At 39.7% G+C, this 19,965-nt stretch overlaps 1 protein-coding gene across 1 annotated transcript in view; it reads right to left on the reverse strand.

Moving 5' to 3' along the window:
* Positions 1-2,614: 2,614 nt before the first annotated feature.
* lhpp (phospholysine phosphohistidine inorganic pyrophosphate phosphatase) overlaps positions 2,615-19,965 on the reverse strand; it is a gene marked incomplete at its 5' end in the record, with an annotated part of 23,470 nt that continues 6,119 nt past the window's right edge. The window contains one exon of the mRNA XM_079261052.1: positions 2,615-3,671. Coding sequence (XP_079117178.1) covers positions 3,575-3,671 — 97 coding nt within the window. The 3' untranslated portion in view covers positions 2,615-3,574. The remainder of the gene's footprint in view (positions 3,672-19,965) is intronic.

Consider the following 19,965-nt stretch of genomic DNA (forward strand, 5'->3'; position numbering starts at 1 on the left):
ATAGTTTACACAGCATGGTGACATACGACCAGCATTTCGCCTGGATTATACATACGCACACGCTCGGGAATGGCATCACGGGGACACATGCTTTGTGTCTGCAGAGCCAAGCTTCAGTCAGACTGTAGTGGGCAGTTTGAGAAGGGGTCATGTCCCTTGAGGGGGGCTGTGACGACTGTGACCACATTAGCAGAGTACAGACTGCTCTGTGTTTGAACCGGGACACTTCTCAGATTGCTTGTAAAATCTTGTCAGAGTGGAGCGGCTGGAGGGTGGTGGTGTTGGGAATAAAAGTCTTCCTTACACCACCGAGTGTGGTTGGTATGGCTTGCCCATGAGGGAAGGAAAGTGATGAAATATTGGGGGGGGGGGGGGGGCACACAAAAGGCCTCTCTGCATGGACCCTGTCGCTCCACATGCAAGAAGGGAGGCGACAAATAACTGGCTGCTGTGAAAACAATTGCGTGTTTTTCCATATAACGGCACATTTAGTGTTGCAGGTGTGCAATGTTGCCCGGTCAGCTGACCTGTCGTTTCCTGTCAAACAGGAAGACCCAAATGAGCAACGATGAAAGTTCAAGGTAAGTCGCAGCTGGTGGTTGTTAGGTGTATAAATGCAGGTGTGTTGGAAGAGCAGCAGTGTGCGTGCTGTGTAAGAGAGAAGCCTAACCCCTAAAAAGATGACATACATATATGAATGTCAGCCATGAGACACTGCAGCAGTTGCACTCTGCAAAGATGATTGCATGTTATGATCTTAGGGGCCTCGTTTCCAAAGAGGAGAAAAAAAAAAAAATCTAACTCGGATTTAATTTTGCAGTCATTCTAAGAAACAGGGTAATAAAAATCAACTTGTTGCTGCTTTTACAAAAAGTCTTTGGAAACCACTAATCTTGTCCTCAACAACATGAATCACAACCTTGTCATGAATCATTAATGCTGACTTTTTTTTTTTTTTGCATATGATGCCTTCATGGGAAGTATTAACACTGATTACTGGAGACTAAACTTGAAACACGATCATGTTTGAGTCCAAACAGACTTTTTTTTTATCCCTGAGGTGCCAATCGACATAAAACCAAATATGACATCATCAGATTAATGGTTGTGGGAGGAGAGGGAAGGAAGGGTGGGGTTACTCATGTGGACAGTCACAACCATGCTCTTGTGTGACTACAGAAGCAGATACAAACGGAGCTAAAGCAGGCTATAAATCACATCGGATGAATGGGAAGGACTTTGCAAGAAGAAAATCATGAGTTCATAGTTTTTAGCTTTCTGAATTGTTTAGTCTTTTAAACATCTGGAAAATAAGAGTGAACGCTAGATCAAGGATCCAAAAGTTAAAAATTTGTTTGATTTTCTTTTTCCCCCCCAGAACTGAGCAGGGTATTTTTTTGTTTTGTTTTGTTTGATATCTGGAAGTCTGTTTAAGACGGTACAAAAACTAGTATTGCCAGATTCTGCTGCTAAACAGGCAGCAGATGTACCACAGTGTACTTTGTATGCTCATAAACTGGGAGAAGTGCAGTCAAATCATGCCAAAAACATAACACTGAACGCACTTTGGAGTACAAAGGTGACATGTTGATCTATTAATCACCTTTAACATGAGCTTCATTTGCTCAAGGATCTGACTATCTGTCAGTATGTCCTGCGGCAGTGAGATCATACATGTCCAGACATGTCTCCTGGAAATGAGGTCATCCTTATTTTCTGAAAGGTAATCTTGTTCCGCAGCCTGTAGTGGCTATGAATGAATGAATGTGCTGCAGTGTGGTAGAAACAACCTACCAATGCAACCTGCGACAGTAAGCTTGCTAATTTTGAACTTGTGTGAAATGGTTGGCTAGCTTAAGCAGGCCTGAGTGGTTCAGTTAACTCTTAGCCAGATTCGGTCGTGTGTGCTTGCATTTAAGGCACTGATAAACTTGCCAATAGGAGGTGTTAAAAACTGTCCTAGATTCCACAGATACTGCACTTCCATAAAGTGGGGTAAAAAAAAAAAAACCTAGCAAAAGCCAAGTAAATTCATTCGAGAGCAGTCAAATACATGTTTTATAGCTCCATACGAAGCCAACAGGCAGTAACATAATGGACAAACCACAAGGACGAACAATGTGTATGCTGTTGGAAAACTGCGTACCAGCTGCTAGCACTTTGCTGTGTACATTAATATTTATTTCCACATCAGACATAGGAGAGGTACGAACGCCTTAGACACTGTTTCATAATTCTTCGTAGCATTTCATTACCTTTAATTGCCCAATAACATTCAAACTTGTGTGTCAGCTAATGGTGAAATGAACCAGAAAGAATTCAATGAATCACTTGGCAGTGAGCTTTTGTTCTTGTATTTGTATTTGGTACACTGAAACCTTGGGGGCAGCAGTTGAGAATCATTTGTTTTACGCCCCACTTCCAAAGGCTTCAATGATCCAGCTGGCACACTGAGGCCCAATAACCAATTTTGTTCCCTCATCATTTAACCCTGCCTTGCCATATAGACTGAGACTGATGACAGGAGCTTTGACAACACATCTATAGGCAATCCCCAGCAGAGGTGGCCTAAAGTCAAGTAAATAAAGATAGGCAGTTATAGATTTGTGATTCTTTATTCTGATGATGGAGCGCCAGCTTAATTTTTATTTACAGAGGAGGGGGGGAGACAATCTCAAACACAAGCATAATTTATCACATTTGGCTGAGTTCTGCATTTATCATCCCTCAGACCAACTCACTTCCCATTTCCAGAGATCTGTTATTGTAAAACAAAAGCTGCTCCGACACAAATTCCAGTTTAAACCAGAGCAAAGGCCATACTTTCCCCAGTGCTTTAAGACCTTGAGCCTTTCAGTGACAATGACTCAGACAAACTCAAACAATTTCACAGCAACAGAGTAGCATTACCTAAAATAAAGTTAGGTATGTGTTAGTTCCTAATTTGTGCTGCTGTTCTAAGGCAATCTATGCTTTGCATTCAACTAGTAAAAAAAAAAAAAAAAAAGTTTCTTCCTGTCTTAAATCAATACATGCTAAACTACAGCTTTGTGCACAAGTGTGCCATTGCATCCTGACTGCAAGCTGCAGTGTGCTGCAAGACAGCAGCTTGTCATAGACTCTGCCCGTGTAACACTAGCGCAGAGTCTAAACACACACAGCGCTCCTCTCTTCCATCTAACTGTCACTCAGCAGCTGGTTACAGGCACATTCGTGTCAGTTTGAGGTATCTTATCTATGCCAATCACGTTCTAACACATGCACAGTGCAGCTACAAAGCATTCGCAATTCTTTCTCTCAGACCTGGATAATGGCTGAGGAAATTTCAGTCGAGTTAGTAGAGCTAACTCGTATGAGTATTTCCCATGTTTGACAACTTTTAAGTTGTGATGGTTTATACAGGATACACTAGTTCTCATACTGTTTTGACATTTTTTGTGGAGTTACCTCAACACGGAGCACCTTCCCCATCTGAAACAACACTTTTTACAAGCTTATGTCGACACTACTGAATTACACAGAGCCTGCAGCGCTCTGGGTTGCGGTGAGTGGAAAGTCCTCCACTGCCGTGTATTCAATGCTTCCTCTGACTCAGGATCATGTCCACAGCCTGGGCCAGGTTGTCCACGATACCATCAGCTTTCACCGTTGGGTGCCTCTCATCGCTGGGCCTGCATGAGGAACAGTAAAAACATGAGGAACAGGAATCAACAGTTGAAATCCAAGACTCTGTAAACAAGAAGAAAGGAATCCGCCACATTAAACAACAACACAAACTGGACAAACTGAGAGAAAAGAACAATATGGTTAAAGTAAAAAAAGTCTACAAAGGCAAAGACAGTAGATAAAATGAGCTACAATTCAGCTTTGCTTCAAAAGGTTTTTAGCAGTAAAGACACAGTATAGTCTATCAAAATGAACAGCATTAAAATACATAACCTGGTTTTTAGCAAATTTTTGTTGAGTTGCAAACCCCCCCCCCCAATTAAAGGTATCTATGCAGCTGCTTGCCAAAAAGCTCATGCAGGGTAGTGCATGTTCCCCATCTTTATCACCAGCTGTCGTACTGTGTTCCAGTATGGAATATCTGCAGGAAACTAGAACAGACCAGCTGGGGAATTTCATGAGAACGGTTAATGCCAAAAATACCCGATTCTAAAAATAGTGGCAATAAAATAATTTTGTTGTGGTTTTAACAAGGCGTTGGAGCCCAGCTAAAATTGACCATGAACCTGAGAGGCTATAATTAAAAAGATAATCAAAATCCCAACAACACAGCGCTGAAAAACAAAACAAAGCTTTCCATCACACATTATAAACCAGTTTGTTTAAACGTACTTGTCAGCAGTAAGATGACTCAGTGCACACTCAGCATCAACTAATAGGGGAGGAATTGCCCGAGTCCTTAGATGATGACTCTCAGTGGCTCGTGGTGTTTCCCTGACATTCCCATCTGTCACAACCACATTTTGTGTTTAGTGCAAAATAGGAAGAGAGAATATGTTAAAGCAACACTGCATAACTTTCCCACCTGAAAAACTTGTGTTTCTGACTGTTTGATGGCACATTGATACTCATGTATGTTATGTTGTTGCATGGCAGTGTCCTGAGGAACTGAGCGACTGCACTTCACTACCCCCCATTTTTGAGTATCACTTTACAGTAGCATTTTGCTTTATGGCCACCAAAAAAACAATAGCAACTGGATATCAACACACTGGTTATTTTGAATGCACACTTCAACAGATTCATCAAAGAAATGGAAGAAGGCATTGTTGGAGGAAATGAAAAAAGAAAGGGAGACAGGGACAGAGTAAAATATAAGACAAGAGTTAACACTGACTTTTACTTTCTGGGGAGAGCCCAGAGAAGAGACAGGATGCAAGATGGATGCTGAGTTAGCTGCCATCAGGGGAAAAAAATGGAAAAACAGCAGTTGTGGTTATTTTTAAAACAAGAGTGTACTGTTTTTATTTTCTGAATATTTTGCCATTTTCACCTTGTCATGTCGCCTGACCCCATCTCCTGCGCTTTTTGGCTAGTCACTGAAGGCTAACACAACACGATAGGTGTTTAGTAAGAGACTGGGATGGCTATGCTGGGACCAGCACTAGCTGGCTAAAAATCTTGTGGTATAAAGCTATAAACACTGAATCCAAGATAGATTTTCTCAGTTACATGACTGAAACTTTTTTCTCATGCATTTCTGAAGATATTATGTTGCACATCCAATTTAGAGCCAATATTTCTAAACAGAACGATATCTTTATCTACAAATCAATGTAGTCACAGTTAAATGCATAATATCAAATTAATTTGGTTGTGATTATCTTTGTGAATACTGTTTTGGTTTCAGATTTAAAAGAGAGGCCATGACCTGGTCATGGCTGGAATCTTAATTTGGTTTCTACCTGGGTTCCTAAATTGTGGGAAAGCAGCACAAGACATGGGCCAACTTAGGCCATCTCCTCACTGACTGCTGCCTTTGTTTGGCTCAGGGCCCAGTGATGGATGCAGATATGGCTGTTTAATCAGCTGGTAGGGGAAATGTAATCCATTTGGTATGGCAACAGGCCCAAACCGGCATGCAGGGCCCTTTTCCACCCATCACATCAAAAGACACGCATGGCCCATTCATTCATCCACAGGACTACCCAGGAGTCTTGTTCATTTATGAAGCAGAGCCCATAGATCCCCCTCCCTAGGCTTCCTTGACCGGGCTCTGTGTGCTGCCTCTGTTTTCCAGTCACGGGTTGGAGCTCCAGATGGGGACTCTTTGTCTGGCCCTGGGTGTGCAGCACACACCACCATTAATCCTGCCTTCTGAGAGCTTGCAGAGGACCATGGCAAATATTTGTGAGCCGCCCAAGTGTAGCGACAGAAAGAAGAGGCCTGGGGGTGGCGAAGGAGAGAGGTGTTGAATACTGAAGCCATGCTGAATACGGGGAAGCGGTGCCATGTGTTTACGCATGTCTGTCAGCTGCCAGCGCTTGGGTTATATGAGCTGGTCCACTAATGGTCGGGGTGTTATGTCTCCTGTGCTAGATTACTCCTGCACCCTTTTCTGCTTGAGGACTGATTGAGTTCACGCACGCACACCGTGGCATGAACACACAAGCAACCTAGTCACATGGTTCTTATGTTTCAAGCAGTGAAGCATCAACCACAGTCTCTCTTACCTGGTGCTCCTTTAAATCTCCCTTTGCCTCTGTACTTTGGATATGCATGCATGCATGCATGTATGTGCGCGTGTGTTCATTTTGCTGCTTTCCAACAGCTGCCATGAATAATGAAGGAGTAACCAGGTCAATGTGACCATGCAAAATTCAGCACAATGCGTCTTGTGTTACCAGTGAGGTAATCTGCGGCTCGCTGTGTCCTTCAGGTCAATGCAATATCAATACACGTGAATAGATAGTTTGGTCCCCAAGCTTGACTGACACTGCACAGCCTTCACATGGAGATGAGGTCAGCTATGAGGTAGGAGGTGGGCAGCAGCCAAGAATTTTGTTGAACACAGCTGCTACCACATTTAAAGAACACAATGCTTCACCAAGAAGTTAGTAAATGATCTTTGCTTTGAGGAGTGGGTGGGCAAAGGACAGTTGGGATTTTTGATGCACTTGGTTAATGGTGAAGGACGAGAGTAGATGGTTAGACCGAAATTGATTAAAAAAAAAACTATGCTGGTACCTGGTTAACATTATGGTGATGGCTCAACATGATGCCAAACATTAACTACTTGCAGATTGTGGAACAAAGCAAAGATATGTGTTTGCTAGCAAATGCTTGAAACTAAGACTTCCTGCGTTTTTATGATCTTAAAATAAGCAATCAATTTTTACAAATGAAACAGATTCTGTTCTATTAAGCCTACCAACACCTTAAAAAAATGTTAACATTTTAGCAGCTTATATGCTTTAAACTGCACACTTTAAAGGAGAGTATGACATGGCTGGAATATGACATCGGGCACAGATCTTAGATCTTAGAAGTTTTTCTTTTTTTTTAAAAAGGTCCAACTGGGTGGCACAGTGGTGTGGGAGTTGGAACTGTCACCACACATCTCACAGGTTTCTGGCATGAATCTGTGTGTGTGGAGTTTGAATGTTCTCCTTGTGTCCTTGTGTGGGTTTTGCACAGGTTTTCTCCAGGTACTCCAGCTTTGTCCCACAGACTGTTAGACTTCATTTTTCTCCATTTGCCTATCAACACTACCTGTACTATGAACTTTACTTTCTGATAAAGTTTACACACACCGGGGGTTTAATTTTCCTTTTGAATTATGAAATCATTGCACCATGTGCTTTAAAACCAGGTACATAAACATATAATACAGTAGTTATGACATGCCAGTAGATACACAGTTATGCAAGCCAAAAACAGTATTGATATCAAATACTTATGCAAATACTACTTTGGTAATAAAAAAAATAGAGTAACTTAGTGTGTCATATGACTAGATATAAGACATGAAACTTGCCTCTATAAACAGGGACAGACTGCTGTAAGTTCTGTTATTGATAAAAATGAAAGTGGATATGAATGGCTTAAAAGATAAGTATACTTGTGTGTGAAAGTCAGGTGTGCAACAGAGAAACAGATATGAGGTGTGACACAAAAGAACATGTGGTTAAATAACTGCAGGGGGAAAGGCATAACAATCTTCCCATCACAGGGAAAGGCAAGAGAAAGACTTTAAAATACTAATAACAGCCGAGGACTTGAAATGATTAAAGTCTCCTTTGAGTGTGTGTATGTTTTTTTTTTTTTTTTAATGTGAGAGTATCTCATATTTGTAACTGTGTGGATATCATTGTATCTGGGGAATCTGAAGTTTTGGTTGGTTTGGGTGGTAACTGGGAATTGTTTGGTGATTTATGGTAACTGTTGGGTATCTGTGCCCCTGTTTATAAGCTATAGATAGTTTCTGGGGAGTCCCATACTTTCAGTGAATGTTATTCGAATTTTAATTAATTTGTAAAATAAAAAACTGGAAAACAAAAACAAAAAAACAACAACACTCAGAGAGAACTTTGATTCCCAGTTCTCTCTTAACTTCTTCACAGTTTCTGCTGGCTTGCCTTGTTGCTTGACAGAGTGCAGATGGAGCAGATAAAGTTTGCATGATGATACAGATGAAAAGAACCTGCACCAAAAGTGCATGACTAAGTGTAGATATTTGGTGTGAAGGCATGACATTTAGATATAATTCTTTTGCAAAAATAACATTTTTTGCCATTCTGAGGGGGGATTTCAAAATTTCAAGATGCTGGTTGTATTACAGATATCCTGCAACTTTTCCCACAAAAAGCTCATCGTGCACGGACTCTTTAAAACATATCCAGCCAGCTGGGCTGCATTACTGATCCGTGCACAACTTTAAAGAGCTACTTCACTTCTGGTTGTGGTGGCAGATCGACTTTGACTTTCTTTTTTAATTAAAAAGGAAATCACACACAACTTTTATGGGATGTAAAGATTTGGTAGGAGCTGCATAATATTGATCCACTTTGACCAAATAATAACTCTGAATTATGCCATAAACTGTTTTTTTTTTCCCAAGATGCTTTTAGCATGTGTAGTTTAAAGATAGCCAACACATCTTCTAGATCTAAAACCATGTCGGTTGCTTGTTCCTACAATTAGATACAACCTATATATGTATGTCTCAAACTATGGATTGGGTTCAAGGGCACTGTTTGATCTTTTTAAGTCACTGTTGTATTTTTGAATGTTCTTCTTCACCAAAATGAGCCAGTTATGCTTGAAGAATATGTAAACTCTGTTGGCCATGAGAGGAACAGTGTGGCATTTAATTTCCAGCTCTGTCACGTCATTAACTGAATGCAACTCAGAAGTGAAGACAGTTCTGCGAAAACACTGCACCCTTCAACTTCACCCCCCTTTACCTTCTTGTGCAGATTGTGTGGCTTGTTAAATCAAAGACTTGAGAATGATTCTGTTCTGTTTCCATGAGGAAACAATGAATCATAGACGATTCATTTGTAGAATTTTCTTTTATATTGTATTATTCATTACCCTGACATGAAAAACCCTCTTTAGGTCAAAAAATAGGTCAAGGATCCTCAATCCAGGTCCTGCAGAGTCTGTGTCCTGCACGCTTTCCAAGCGTTCCTGCTGGAACACACCAGATTCAAATCAATGTGTATTTAGCAGACATGTGCAGAGCTTGTCTGAGTCCCTCGGCACTACTCAATCAGGGATCCTCAATCCAGGCCCCTCGAGGACCTGAAATGAGGATCACTGAACTATATATTTTTCAGATTTATTTCTGTCAATAAAAGCACATTTAAAGTTTCTGTGACCTCTAAAAAAATATATTAATGGTTCCATCGTTAATCATGTTGCTTATCCCAAAATACTTCCCCTGAGGCACTGCCAACATTGTAGCAGATTGGTGGGACTTATATTTACAGACTATTTATGAATACAGCATAATACACTTAAATTCTCATGAAAATGACCTAAACTGTAAAATACCTTAAACTCACATACATGGCAACAAAAATGCTTTAAATAAAACTGACATTTATATTAGTTAGCAATTAGTTAGCAGCTTTTAGCAAAGTAGTAATTTGCTGCTCTTAAACTGTGAGGTGGGTGGTTCACTCACACATGTCACATTTAGCTGCCAAACTATATTTAAGACATTGAAAAAAAAAAAGAAAAGAAAAAAAAGAGGAAACAGGATTAACAAGTCAAAACTATGCAACCGGGAAATAACATAAAGCACATGTAAATAAACATGCAAGCTATCCCTATTACCCTGATGTTATTTCCCATGCACAATACAAACACCACTAAGTATTTTGCAACGTGAGCTGTCACCTGGTCACATGAGGAAGAATCATATTCACGAGAACTACGACAACCCTGCGTGGAGACGAGTTTTTCAAGCCAGTTCATTGTGTATTTTTTCATACTACACTAGTAAATATACCGTCAGCATATACAAAAAAGCTTTCCCCACAATAAAGCAAACTACACAACCATAACCCAAGGGGGTACATGACTTGATGATATTTATAGTCTTTATGCTCAGCAAAGCTTCATGGGTGACATCAGATGCCAACATGAGCAAAGCTTTCTGCTCTGAGCAGGAAGGTGTGCCGCTGCTTGTTCTCTTCAGCTTTGAGTTGCCGTAGGAACCTTGGGCCTGAGGGTGACCTCAGTTTTACTGGTACTGGTATAAATAAAGCAGTCACAAAAGTGTCTTTATATCTAGAGAACTGAAAAGAGGCAAAGAAAATATGAGAACAAAATCCAGCAAGAGGGCATAAAGTATGGTTCTATCTTCATAACCTTGAGCCTCGTTTTTCATATATCATTAAGGTAAATAACACAGCTGGAGCTTTGCAGCTTCTTATTAAAAACAGCCAAACTGAAAATGGGGAAATCACCATGTTACATGTATGTTATGGCAACAGAAAGGACTGATATTGAATTGGCGCCCTCAATTCCTCTGTTGTGTTTATGGCAACACAGCAACGATTATCACTTTACACTACAAAGGCTGTGCGGTGTTGGTTTTCTCACTTAACACAGATCAACCGTTCTGCCAATCGCGCTGGATAAAAGGGGATTCCCATGTTGCAGCATGAACAGAATTTTTTTTTTTTCCCCCTCATTCTGTAGCTGTATGAAAACCTCCTGAGAGTGTAAACTGTGTTTGTGTGTAAAGAGAACCAGAAAACAAAACACCCACTGCAAACTTTTTGCTCTTCCCAACAACAAACATATCCATGGCTTCATATAATCATTTAAACTTCACTTTTCCTCTCAGTATTGTTGTTATCGCCATCACTAAACTTTGAAAAAGCCATTAGAGACCTAGAATTGACCAGAATTTTGCTTATTTATTGGACCAGATTTACCAAGCCAGACCACCTTAACTATTTCACAGCTATCCATGTGGTGCTCATTGTCCAAAGCTTTATGTGACCCAGATTGAACCACAGTCTTTCGGTCTGCCTGGTTTTATCAACACGGCTGCTGATGACTTGATAAGTCTGTTTGTGTGCATGTGTCTTAATTTGTTTGAGTGTTATGATAGCAGTACAGCCCTGTTGAGTCACCTGTTCCTGAAATAGAAATGTGCAACTACAGACACAAACAAACATACACGCACAAACCAAGACAGAAATGATGGTTCCAGCAGAAACCAGGCAAAGGCCCAAGTCCCCTCAGCCAACCAGCTTGACAATTGGTAATTACTAGTGGGACTGCTTCCTCATTGAAACTACTAACGGTTTGTGTTCATGTATTTAAGAGGCAGTGCCATGTTTCAGCCTGCCATCTGTGGGCTTTAGTTCTCCTGTTCTCTTCCACTCACTCTTTCTTTCTCTCTCAAGGATGGAAAAGTACTGTTGAGAGGCTCAGCAGCAATGTCCTAGTCAGTTTCTTTGTTTTGCCATGGGAGTCTGGTCTTGCTATGAAAAAAGCTCGGGTTAATTATTAATATCCCATTGACTTTGAATGCACAGCAGGCTTTAGACAAGCCCGCAGTTAGGGGAAACTGTCACCCCAGGGTGGTGAGGGATGGTAGGCCAGGCATGGGCAGCCAGAGCAGTCTTATCAAGCTTTTTAACCTCCTTGTTCAGCTAATGACATATCCATCTATGGTGTAGATTCAGTCAGTAACGCATTACCATAGTATGAGTTCACTCCAATCCAAACACAATAGCAAAGCAACTTTAATGACTGAACAAAAGAATTTATAAGGTCTGGAATAGACGCATTTCACTTTCTTTGATGCTGTCCCGCCAGAAAGTCACAAAAGCACAAAGCTGTCATCCTAATCATGTTAAGAACCCTGTCACATGGTCACACCATAGTTTTACTATAAACATGTGAAACATTTCAGGTTATAATGTGATGAAGTTATTTTTTTCTTCCTTTTAAACACAATATTAAGTTGCTAATATATGATACACACACAATTATATGCAACTTTTACATTGCTTTATTAAGGGTTAGCTATAGTTCAAACAAATATATGAAGAAAAACATTACATAACTATCATAATATTATACTAAGCCTCAGTACATCTATGCTTGCTAAACAGCTAACAATGCTAGCCAATAAAACAGCTAACTACATGTGGTTGTTTAAGGAAGATTATTGTTGCTAAAAGTAGCTGTCATGGCTACTTGTAGGTAAATAGGAGCAATATAAGTTAAAAATGTTCGCAATATAAGGTTCTTTCGCAATTAATTGGTTTAATGTAACTAAATATGGATGTGTTTTACCAAATTTAGGCAATAGCTTGATTGCTATCAATGGATAACAATATGGTCGGTACTCCAGTTTAAGTAAATTGAATGTAAATAGATCTAAATGTAAAAGATGAATGAACCACATTAGAAAAGCACATTTATTTAATCTAATGACATATCAGTCAATTGCAGAGAAGCTCATTATTTAACTGACAATTTCTTTTACTGTTGTAGCAAAAACATACTCTGTTACAGCAACACTGTTGCAGGAAAAAGAACTGGGATTTGATGAAATATGAGGATTTATAGGTCAGGTTAATTTCATAAAAGTCGTTGCTTAATCATGCAAATATATAACTGAACCTACAAAAGGCGGACAAACAGGAAAAGAAATAGTCTTTGAGGCCCTTTTTTTTCCTTTACATTTAAACCTATTAAATCACAGTGGATGGGATTACACATTTAACAGGTAATCTTGTAGACTGAAACCAGCTACAATAGCACATTATGTGCATAGTCGAAAAATGGTCAATGAATAGAGGAGAAAAAAAGGAGAATACGTTTCCACTGCTAATTTTGGGGGGGGCATGAACTTTGAATGCTGCCTACTGTGAGATATATGGAATCATACAAGCAGAACACAGTCAAAACTGTCTATAAATAAACAAACATACAGAAGCAGGAATATTCTATTATAAGCAGGAAATATAAAATGTAAATGAACAAAGACTAAATTAAATAAAACAGGAAGTGGAGTATCAAGAGCAGGTTTCCAATTACAAAAAGAGCTTTGGCTAAAGAAATGTTTGCATGTACATTCCCTACAAAGCTGCCAAGTTCAATCAGAGGAAATGGGATGCAAACATGGATTCAATTCTGGAAAATGCTTGGTATAGTGGTTATTGCTTCCTGACTATGTGTTTCTAGTTAAGAGAATGTAGGAAACTTCCGTTTAAAACAATTAAACTCTCATGCTCTCAAGGTTCACTCATTTGTAAACATTTTAACCCTGGGAATCCTGATGTGATGATGCTGGTGCTGAACTAAACAGGCCACCCTTCTTTGGAAACAAAAAGATAAACTTGGAGCACACAGCCAAAAGACAATCCAAACCACAACAACAAGCTTTCGTGTTTTATCTACTTTTTTTTGTTTTTTTTAATGAAAGCAGAAACTCTAGCAGTAGAAACAGAAAGCTTGTATTTTAACCTTTACCATACAAATATCCTGCCAAACCAGACAAAGCAGAGAACTGCTACAGAAAACATAACCGTGCACATGCCGATTCATTATGCTGTACAGTATAAAAGCAATCAGTATTCCAGGATGATTGGTCAGAATGCTCTTTATTTTGGTTTTTCTCATCTTTCTGATGGTTTGAGATACAAAACAGGTTTAGTGTGGATTCTGCTTCAGATCAGAAGGCCACAATGTGCACCTTAGTGTAATTTTCCCTGCAGGGGCAAAAGGACAGAAATGACACATTCAGAAACACTGTAGCTGTTGAGCTGACAAGATTTTGACAAGTTCACAGCCTCAGCAGAGACGATTGCTCTGAGATAACTCCTCTTCCTTCCCACACAGAAAAAAAAACAAAAAAAAAAAACTAATGTGGAGCTGTTGTTAAGAGAACAGGGTGTGGGACAGTCGTACTACCAGACACTATAAAATGCCTGTACTTTAGCCTGTGGACGAAAAAAGCTCGACAAAGATCACAACTACACAAAAGTGCAGCAACAATGTGAGTCAGAGCAAACCTGCTAAGGCATGACTGAACACCGTGTCCAGTTCTATGCAAACACCAGAAGAATAAAGGCATGGTGGGTAAGTCAGCGATTGTGGAATAGTTTAATGAAAGACATCCACCATGTGACAATATGTCTGTAAAGACAGTCAGTCACACACTTGAAACTATGCATATTATCATATATGCTACAGGACACCAGTGGAGGAGTGAAAGATTAGCTAGACTGAAATACAGTATGTACCTGAGAGGCAACCCAGGGGCATTTCTCAGCTTGTAAGAGAGATTAGGCTGCAAACACAGCCTTGCACAGAAGACACGGCCACCTTGTTGAGGTTCAGTGTCACAGATCCGCAGAGGACAAAGCCTGTTTATAATCACTGCTGTCTTGTGATCTGTCTAACGTCTACCTGATTCACTGCAGAGGAGATCTGATAGGTTGTTTATGTCAAAAGGCAAGAGCATCGGTTTTCTGAACGGACAAGTATTTCATTAAGTCTGTCGTTCAGTTTAAAAGTACGCAATAAAAGAGAAAATTAGCATGCATCAGAGAAGAGAAGCATCTTAATGGCAAAACATGGAAACTGGAAGCTTGTTTAGAAGACAAAATATCCATTAAAAATACATTTTAAAATGTATTTTTATGTAAAATTTGATTCTTTTAAGTACATTGCTGTCTCTGTATTAGTCTGACATAAGTCGAGACTTTCTCCTGCCTCAGAAACATGTCATTAAAATACCTAAATATGTCTTATTGATCAGCTGACACTGTGGGAGCCCTGCCTTATACTTAAAGTTGCTTTGCTAAAGCTTATGGGCCATTCTCTTTACTAATGACTCTTCTTTCCTCCCAGTGACTTTATTTGCACGAAAACCAGTAACCAGTTCTTGACATCCCTACTAACTCTGAAGCATCACACTCTCACAGGGCTTATAAGAAGAAGTTTAGCTCAGGCTGGACATTGGCAAAAAACTATCTCTGCATTTAACTTAAACAGCTCAGATGAGGCGAATGAACAGTTTCTTTTAAGTTCTTTCAATATTTCGGTGTCCTCTTTCACAGAAATGAACTGAACCCCCCAAAAGAACTCCCTGATGTCTATAAAAATACCAAATAGGTCATATTACAGGACCTTGCAGTGGCATTGAGCCACATCCTTTGCACTTTCTTTCCACATCCGTCTCAGACCTCCTGGTTCTGATGTCTCCGATTATAGGAGCAGCAGTTACGGTGATAGTGTTGAATATTTGCATAGCGACCATCTGGTGGGAACTGAGTGGTCTAACTGATGTTTTTCTTTCTACAAAACTCCACTGGTGCATGTGTGTGTTTTTGCATAGGTATAAAAGCTTCATTGATAAGGTGGGTTAACCTCTGTACTATACAACACACAGTTCCCAGCGTTCATAAAATTGAAAAAAAGTGGGCTTGATTGAAGTTAATGTTATATTTCATATCATTTAATAGTCACAGTTCCTATTAAGGAGTTTTTTTTCAATGTAATTGTGATATTTCTCTCTTTAGCAACACAAGCACGTCTTTTTGTTGACACACATGGAGTTGTGAGCTTTAAGTAGCATGAACAGCCCAGTCACGAAACAATAAAACTAATCTGCATGGTCATCACATGACCACTGACCCCTCACTACAGAACTCGTTTCCTGTTGCGTCCCTCAGTGACGGCCGCAGACAGAGAGGCCACGAACCGGGGTGTGGTTTCGGTAAACCAGCCCATGGTTTGAATCACCAGGGACTAACTCTCTCTCCCTCTTGAGAGCTTTAATCTGACTCAGCCTGCTTGTTTCCCAACATTGACATTAGCAGTCAAACGTTGGCCACACGTGGAGGTCTGCAGCGTAAACCATTTGGAAGATGGTTGCTGCTGTGTGAAAATGTTTGCTGTGCACTCTCTGCCAGATCCAAGTGTGAACATCCTCCATCTCACATGGCCTTATTGTAAATATCTATCAATACCGCATTGAAATCTCCCCCAATAGTATCATATGCCAGGACGAAACGTGCAATGTCTACATTTGAGTTTCGGTTCAAAGCAGCAGCAGTAGCAATGAAACTGCTTTACAAATAGTGCAGGAAGATGCAGTATAATATGAGGTTGCTTTTATTTAACTTCAAAGCTACTCAGTTCTGAGTTCCTTGAAGTTAAGAGAACAGAAACAAAGAATACAAGACAAAGACTGAGGTTGCAGACAGTGGGAGATCTCTATTCAAAACAGAAAGCCTCCAACAGGCCACAGGACAATGAGAGCAAGGACAGCATACTTAAAGCCTGAGTGCCTCAGCAGTGTCTCAAACTGGTAACAGTTTGACCAATAAGATGGAAACATTCAAGGCTGTTGGGCTCTATTGTTGTAATGTAGCCAAGCTGGAACATTTCCTGGGTTTTCCTGTCCTCCCACAAAAAGCAAACACAAAAAACTAAAACAATCAGAGGCTACTCAAAACACCAATCCACCGGGTTAAAGCTGCAAGGATCAATATGTTTATATTTATACTGGATCAAATTAGTAACAGGAAAAGGGTCATTTGGAGTGCCAAACATCCAGAGAACAATTAGCCAACCTTGCAGTTCCTCTCAGAGGTTCCTGCAGATGTGATAGCATCCCTTGATTTCACTCACTGCTTCAGGTTTATGCCCCCCAGCTTCTTTGTCTTGGTTCGGTCTTACTGTTTACATCAAACTTAGTGGCATCCACAGCAGATACATCATTGTTTGCAACCGGGACTGGACCAAATGGCAGGCAAATTAAAAGGGCAACTCGCTCATGAGTGGATATTTATGCAGCTTCTGACTGTATGGCCAAAAAGCAAAAATCACCACCTGGATTTCACTAAGCAGATGATCTATGGCAGCTTCAAATGGGAAAGTCGAGGTTCAACAATGTTATGTGCCCCAAAAATAAGCTTAGCTGACTATCTAAATACACCAAATGAGCTTTTCTTCCCATGGGGTGCCGGCATACTGCAAGACAACAGTGCCAGTGTTCATATTTGAGACATGTTGGGGAAGACTTGATGCAGGAATGCTTAATACAATAATCATGGCATGTATTAAAAACTGTAATTTACATAGATTTATGTTTATTAAGCACTGTGGATATGCAATTATTATTTGAAAGTTATAACCCAATAAATTTACTGAAGAAGAGGTAATAATAATCCTACTAATAATAATATTGATAATAACAACAATAACGATGCTACTACTACTTCTACTAATAAAAAATAAAAATAAAAATAAAAATAAAAATAAAAATAAAAATAAAAATAAAAATAAAAATAATAATAATAACAATAATAATAATAATGATAATAATGGCCCTGTGATGGACTGGCAAGCTGTCTAGGGTGTACCCTGCCTTTTGCCCAAAGACTGCTGGGATAGGCTCCAGCTTCCCCATGACCCTTCATTAGATTAATGAATGAATGAATGAATGAATGAATGAATGAATGATTATTATTATTATTATTATTATTATTATTATTATTATTATTAATAATAATAATAATAATAATAATAATAATAATAATAATAATAATATTGCAGCTTTACTACGACTGTTTTTATGGTAAGGTTTTATTCTAATGTGGCACCATGTCAGAGCTTTCTGTGTATCTTAAGTTCCTCTTCTCAACTCTTTTCATGACAACACTCGTTTTGGAAACATTTTTTTTCCACTTGTTTTGGATGCGTTGCCGCTGGAATGAAATCTGCAGTTTATTTTGGCACTTCTCAACGTATGGTGAGTAATCGTGCAAACAGGAAAGTACTTTACATGAGGGAGCTCCCGACAGAGTTTTCCAAACCCCAAATAATGCCTTGAATGAGACCGCAGATCCAGACATGTTCAAGAGGAGACATCAGCGTTTTAAGCAGGAGCATAATAAAGAGAAAGCAGGATATGAATGAGATATTAATGCAGGGAAAATATTTCTGTGTTTAAAACCTTTCTACACCGGTGTCAGACTAAACAGATGGAAAGAAACAGCAGACAGAGTGGTGAAAGTAGAGGAGGAGGGATGCAAAGCTGCTTTACAGACTTTGATATCCTGCTCATATAACTGAGTTGGGGCATCCCTGCATATTGAAATGCTAGTAATGAGAGTTTATGGCCATTATGTTTATAAGGAGGGTTCACCTGTGTTACCAGACAACGCTGCATATGATGTCATTCGCTTAGTCGTTGCCAAGCTATGTGCACAATACCAGAAAACATTCATAACAAATAGGAGATTGCAACCGCACCTATCTGTCTGCTACAATTCCAACTATCAAACAGTCTGACTTCTTAAGTTTTTTAAAAGAACTTTTGGTTGACAAAAAAGACAAATGACGCACTGAAGGCCAACAGTAAACACAGAGCTTTAGCTTCTTGTTAATACAAGACAACAGCACCATTTACTAAGTGTCAAGATTTTATGAAGCTTTAATGTCCTGACGGCCCGCTCGACACATAACCACTGAAGTGAAAGATTTAATGAGAGCTGGACCAGAGCAGTGTCGGCACGTCGTTCCCATGCAGCCGATTCACATCAGCAGTCATCCGCCCAGTCCAATTTCCAGCCAGTTTTCACTGGTGGGCCCCACTTTCGAAACCTGTTCTGCATTACAGAGCAAAGGGTTCTCTGGCTGCGCTGATTCGCCATAACTTTAGCTCATTATCCAAGTCGAAGAGAAAGCTGAGCGATAGCAGATCTGCTCTCCTGTACTGCGCCCACAGTCCAACATCCAGCTATGCTAACACCTTTTAATATCATTTAGCTTGAGTCCTGCACAGATTTAATTAAGAGTTCGGCTTTATTGATCTCCTTTTACGACTTGTGTGAACAACTGACGTTGTTTTCCGACGTCTAACAACTGGATTCTAACAAAGACTTGGTTTATATGTAACTAAGCACACATGTATAATGTGAGGCTCATGTTTGACTCCTCATACAGAGAAACTCGCAGAAAGATGGAAAACAGGCTTGTGAAGATTCCCCTTCACTCATCTGTCTCAAAATGCAAACATCCTAAGACAGCAGAGAGGAGAAGCTCCTCAATCTGACAAGTTTTATGAAATCCATGTCGAGTGGCGTTTTGTTGAATGGAAGGTATTTTAATCCAAGCTGAGACGATTTGTCTGTGATTTGTATCTTTCCTGTTTTCCGACTGGGTTGAGGAGGGGGGGGATATATATTTGAAGCTGTCTTTTTCCAAGCCTGATGGGAACTGGAGGCCTGCACAGCATCTGGTTGACTTGGAAACAGCTGTGTTTTCACAGCTCTGACTGCGGGTTTACAGCAGCTCAAAGCAGGTCTAGGTTCACTGGGCCTGCTTGGCTAAACAATGTTAAATCTCATGTCTCCCTTACAACTTAAAGTCCCACTGAAACACTATTAATGTCAAAATTTTTCTCCCGATTTGCAAACATTGTGTACGGTGAGCAGGTCTCGTGAGGGATCTGAATGATCATGAGCCGGTTCTGTTTACGAAGTGAATAACGGATCTTTTTTTTTTTTTTGTCTTGTCCAGCATTTAAGCAAGCAGACTGATGTTCTGGATGCTGTGTTTGCTGAGCAAATTGATTTTGCCAAGGGGAGCTTTTATAGATATAATGATCTCCTTGTATTTCTGGATTCTTTTTTTTAATTTTTCTATTTGTTTTGGATAATTGTTTGTATTACAGAGTTTATGCTGCTGGACCGGACCGGAAAGGATAGCAAAGGGACAGAAAAGAAAACAGAAAAGAAAACAGAGAAAACCAGAGAAAGAGATCAATGCATACATGTATATCCACACACATACCCAGAGAAAACCAGAGAAAGAGATCAATGCATACATGTATATCCACACACATACCCCCCTACATACATATGTGTATGCACACGCACAGATATGTATACACACACACGTATATATATATAATATATAATATATATATATATATATATATATATATATTATATATATATAAATATA

This window comes from Telmatherina bonti, assembly GCF_933228915.1.
Source record: "Telmatherina bonti genome assembly, chromosome: 21".
NCBI classification, from domain to species: domain Eukaryota; kingdom Metazoa; phylum Chordata; class Actinopteri; order Atheriniformes; family Telmatherinidae; genus Telmatherina; species Telmatherina bonti.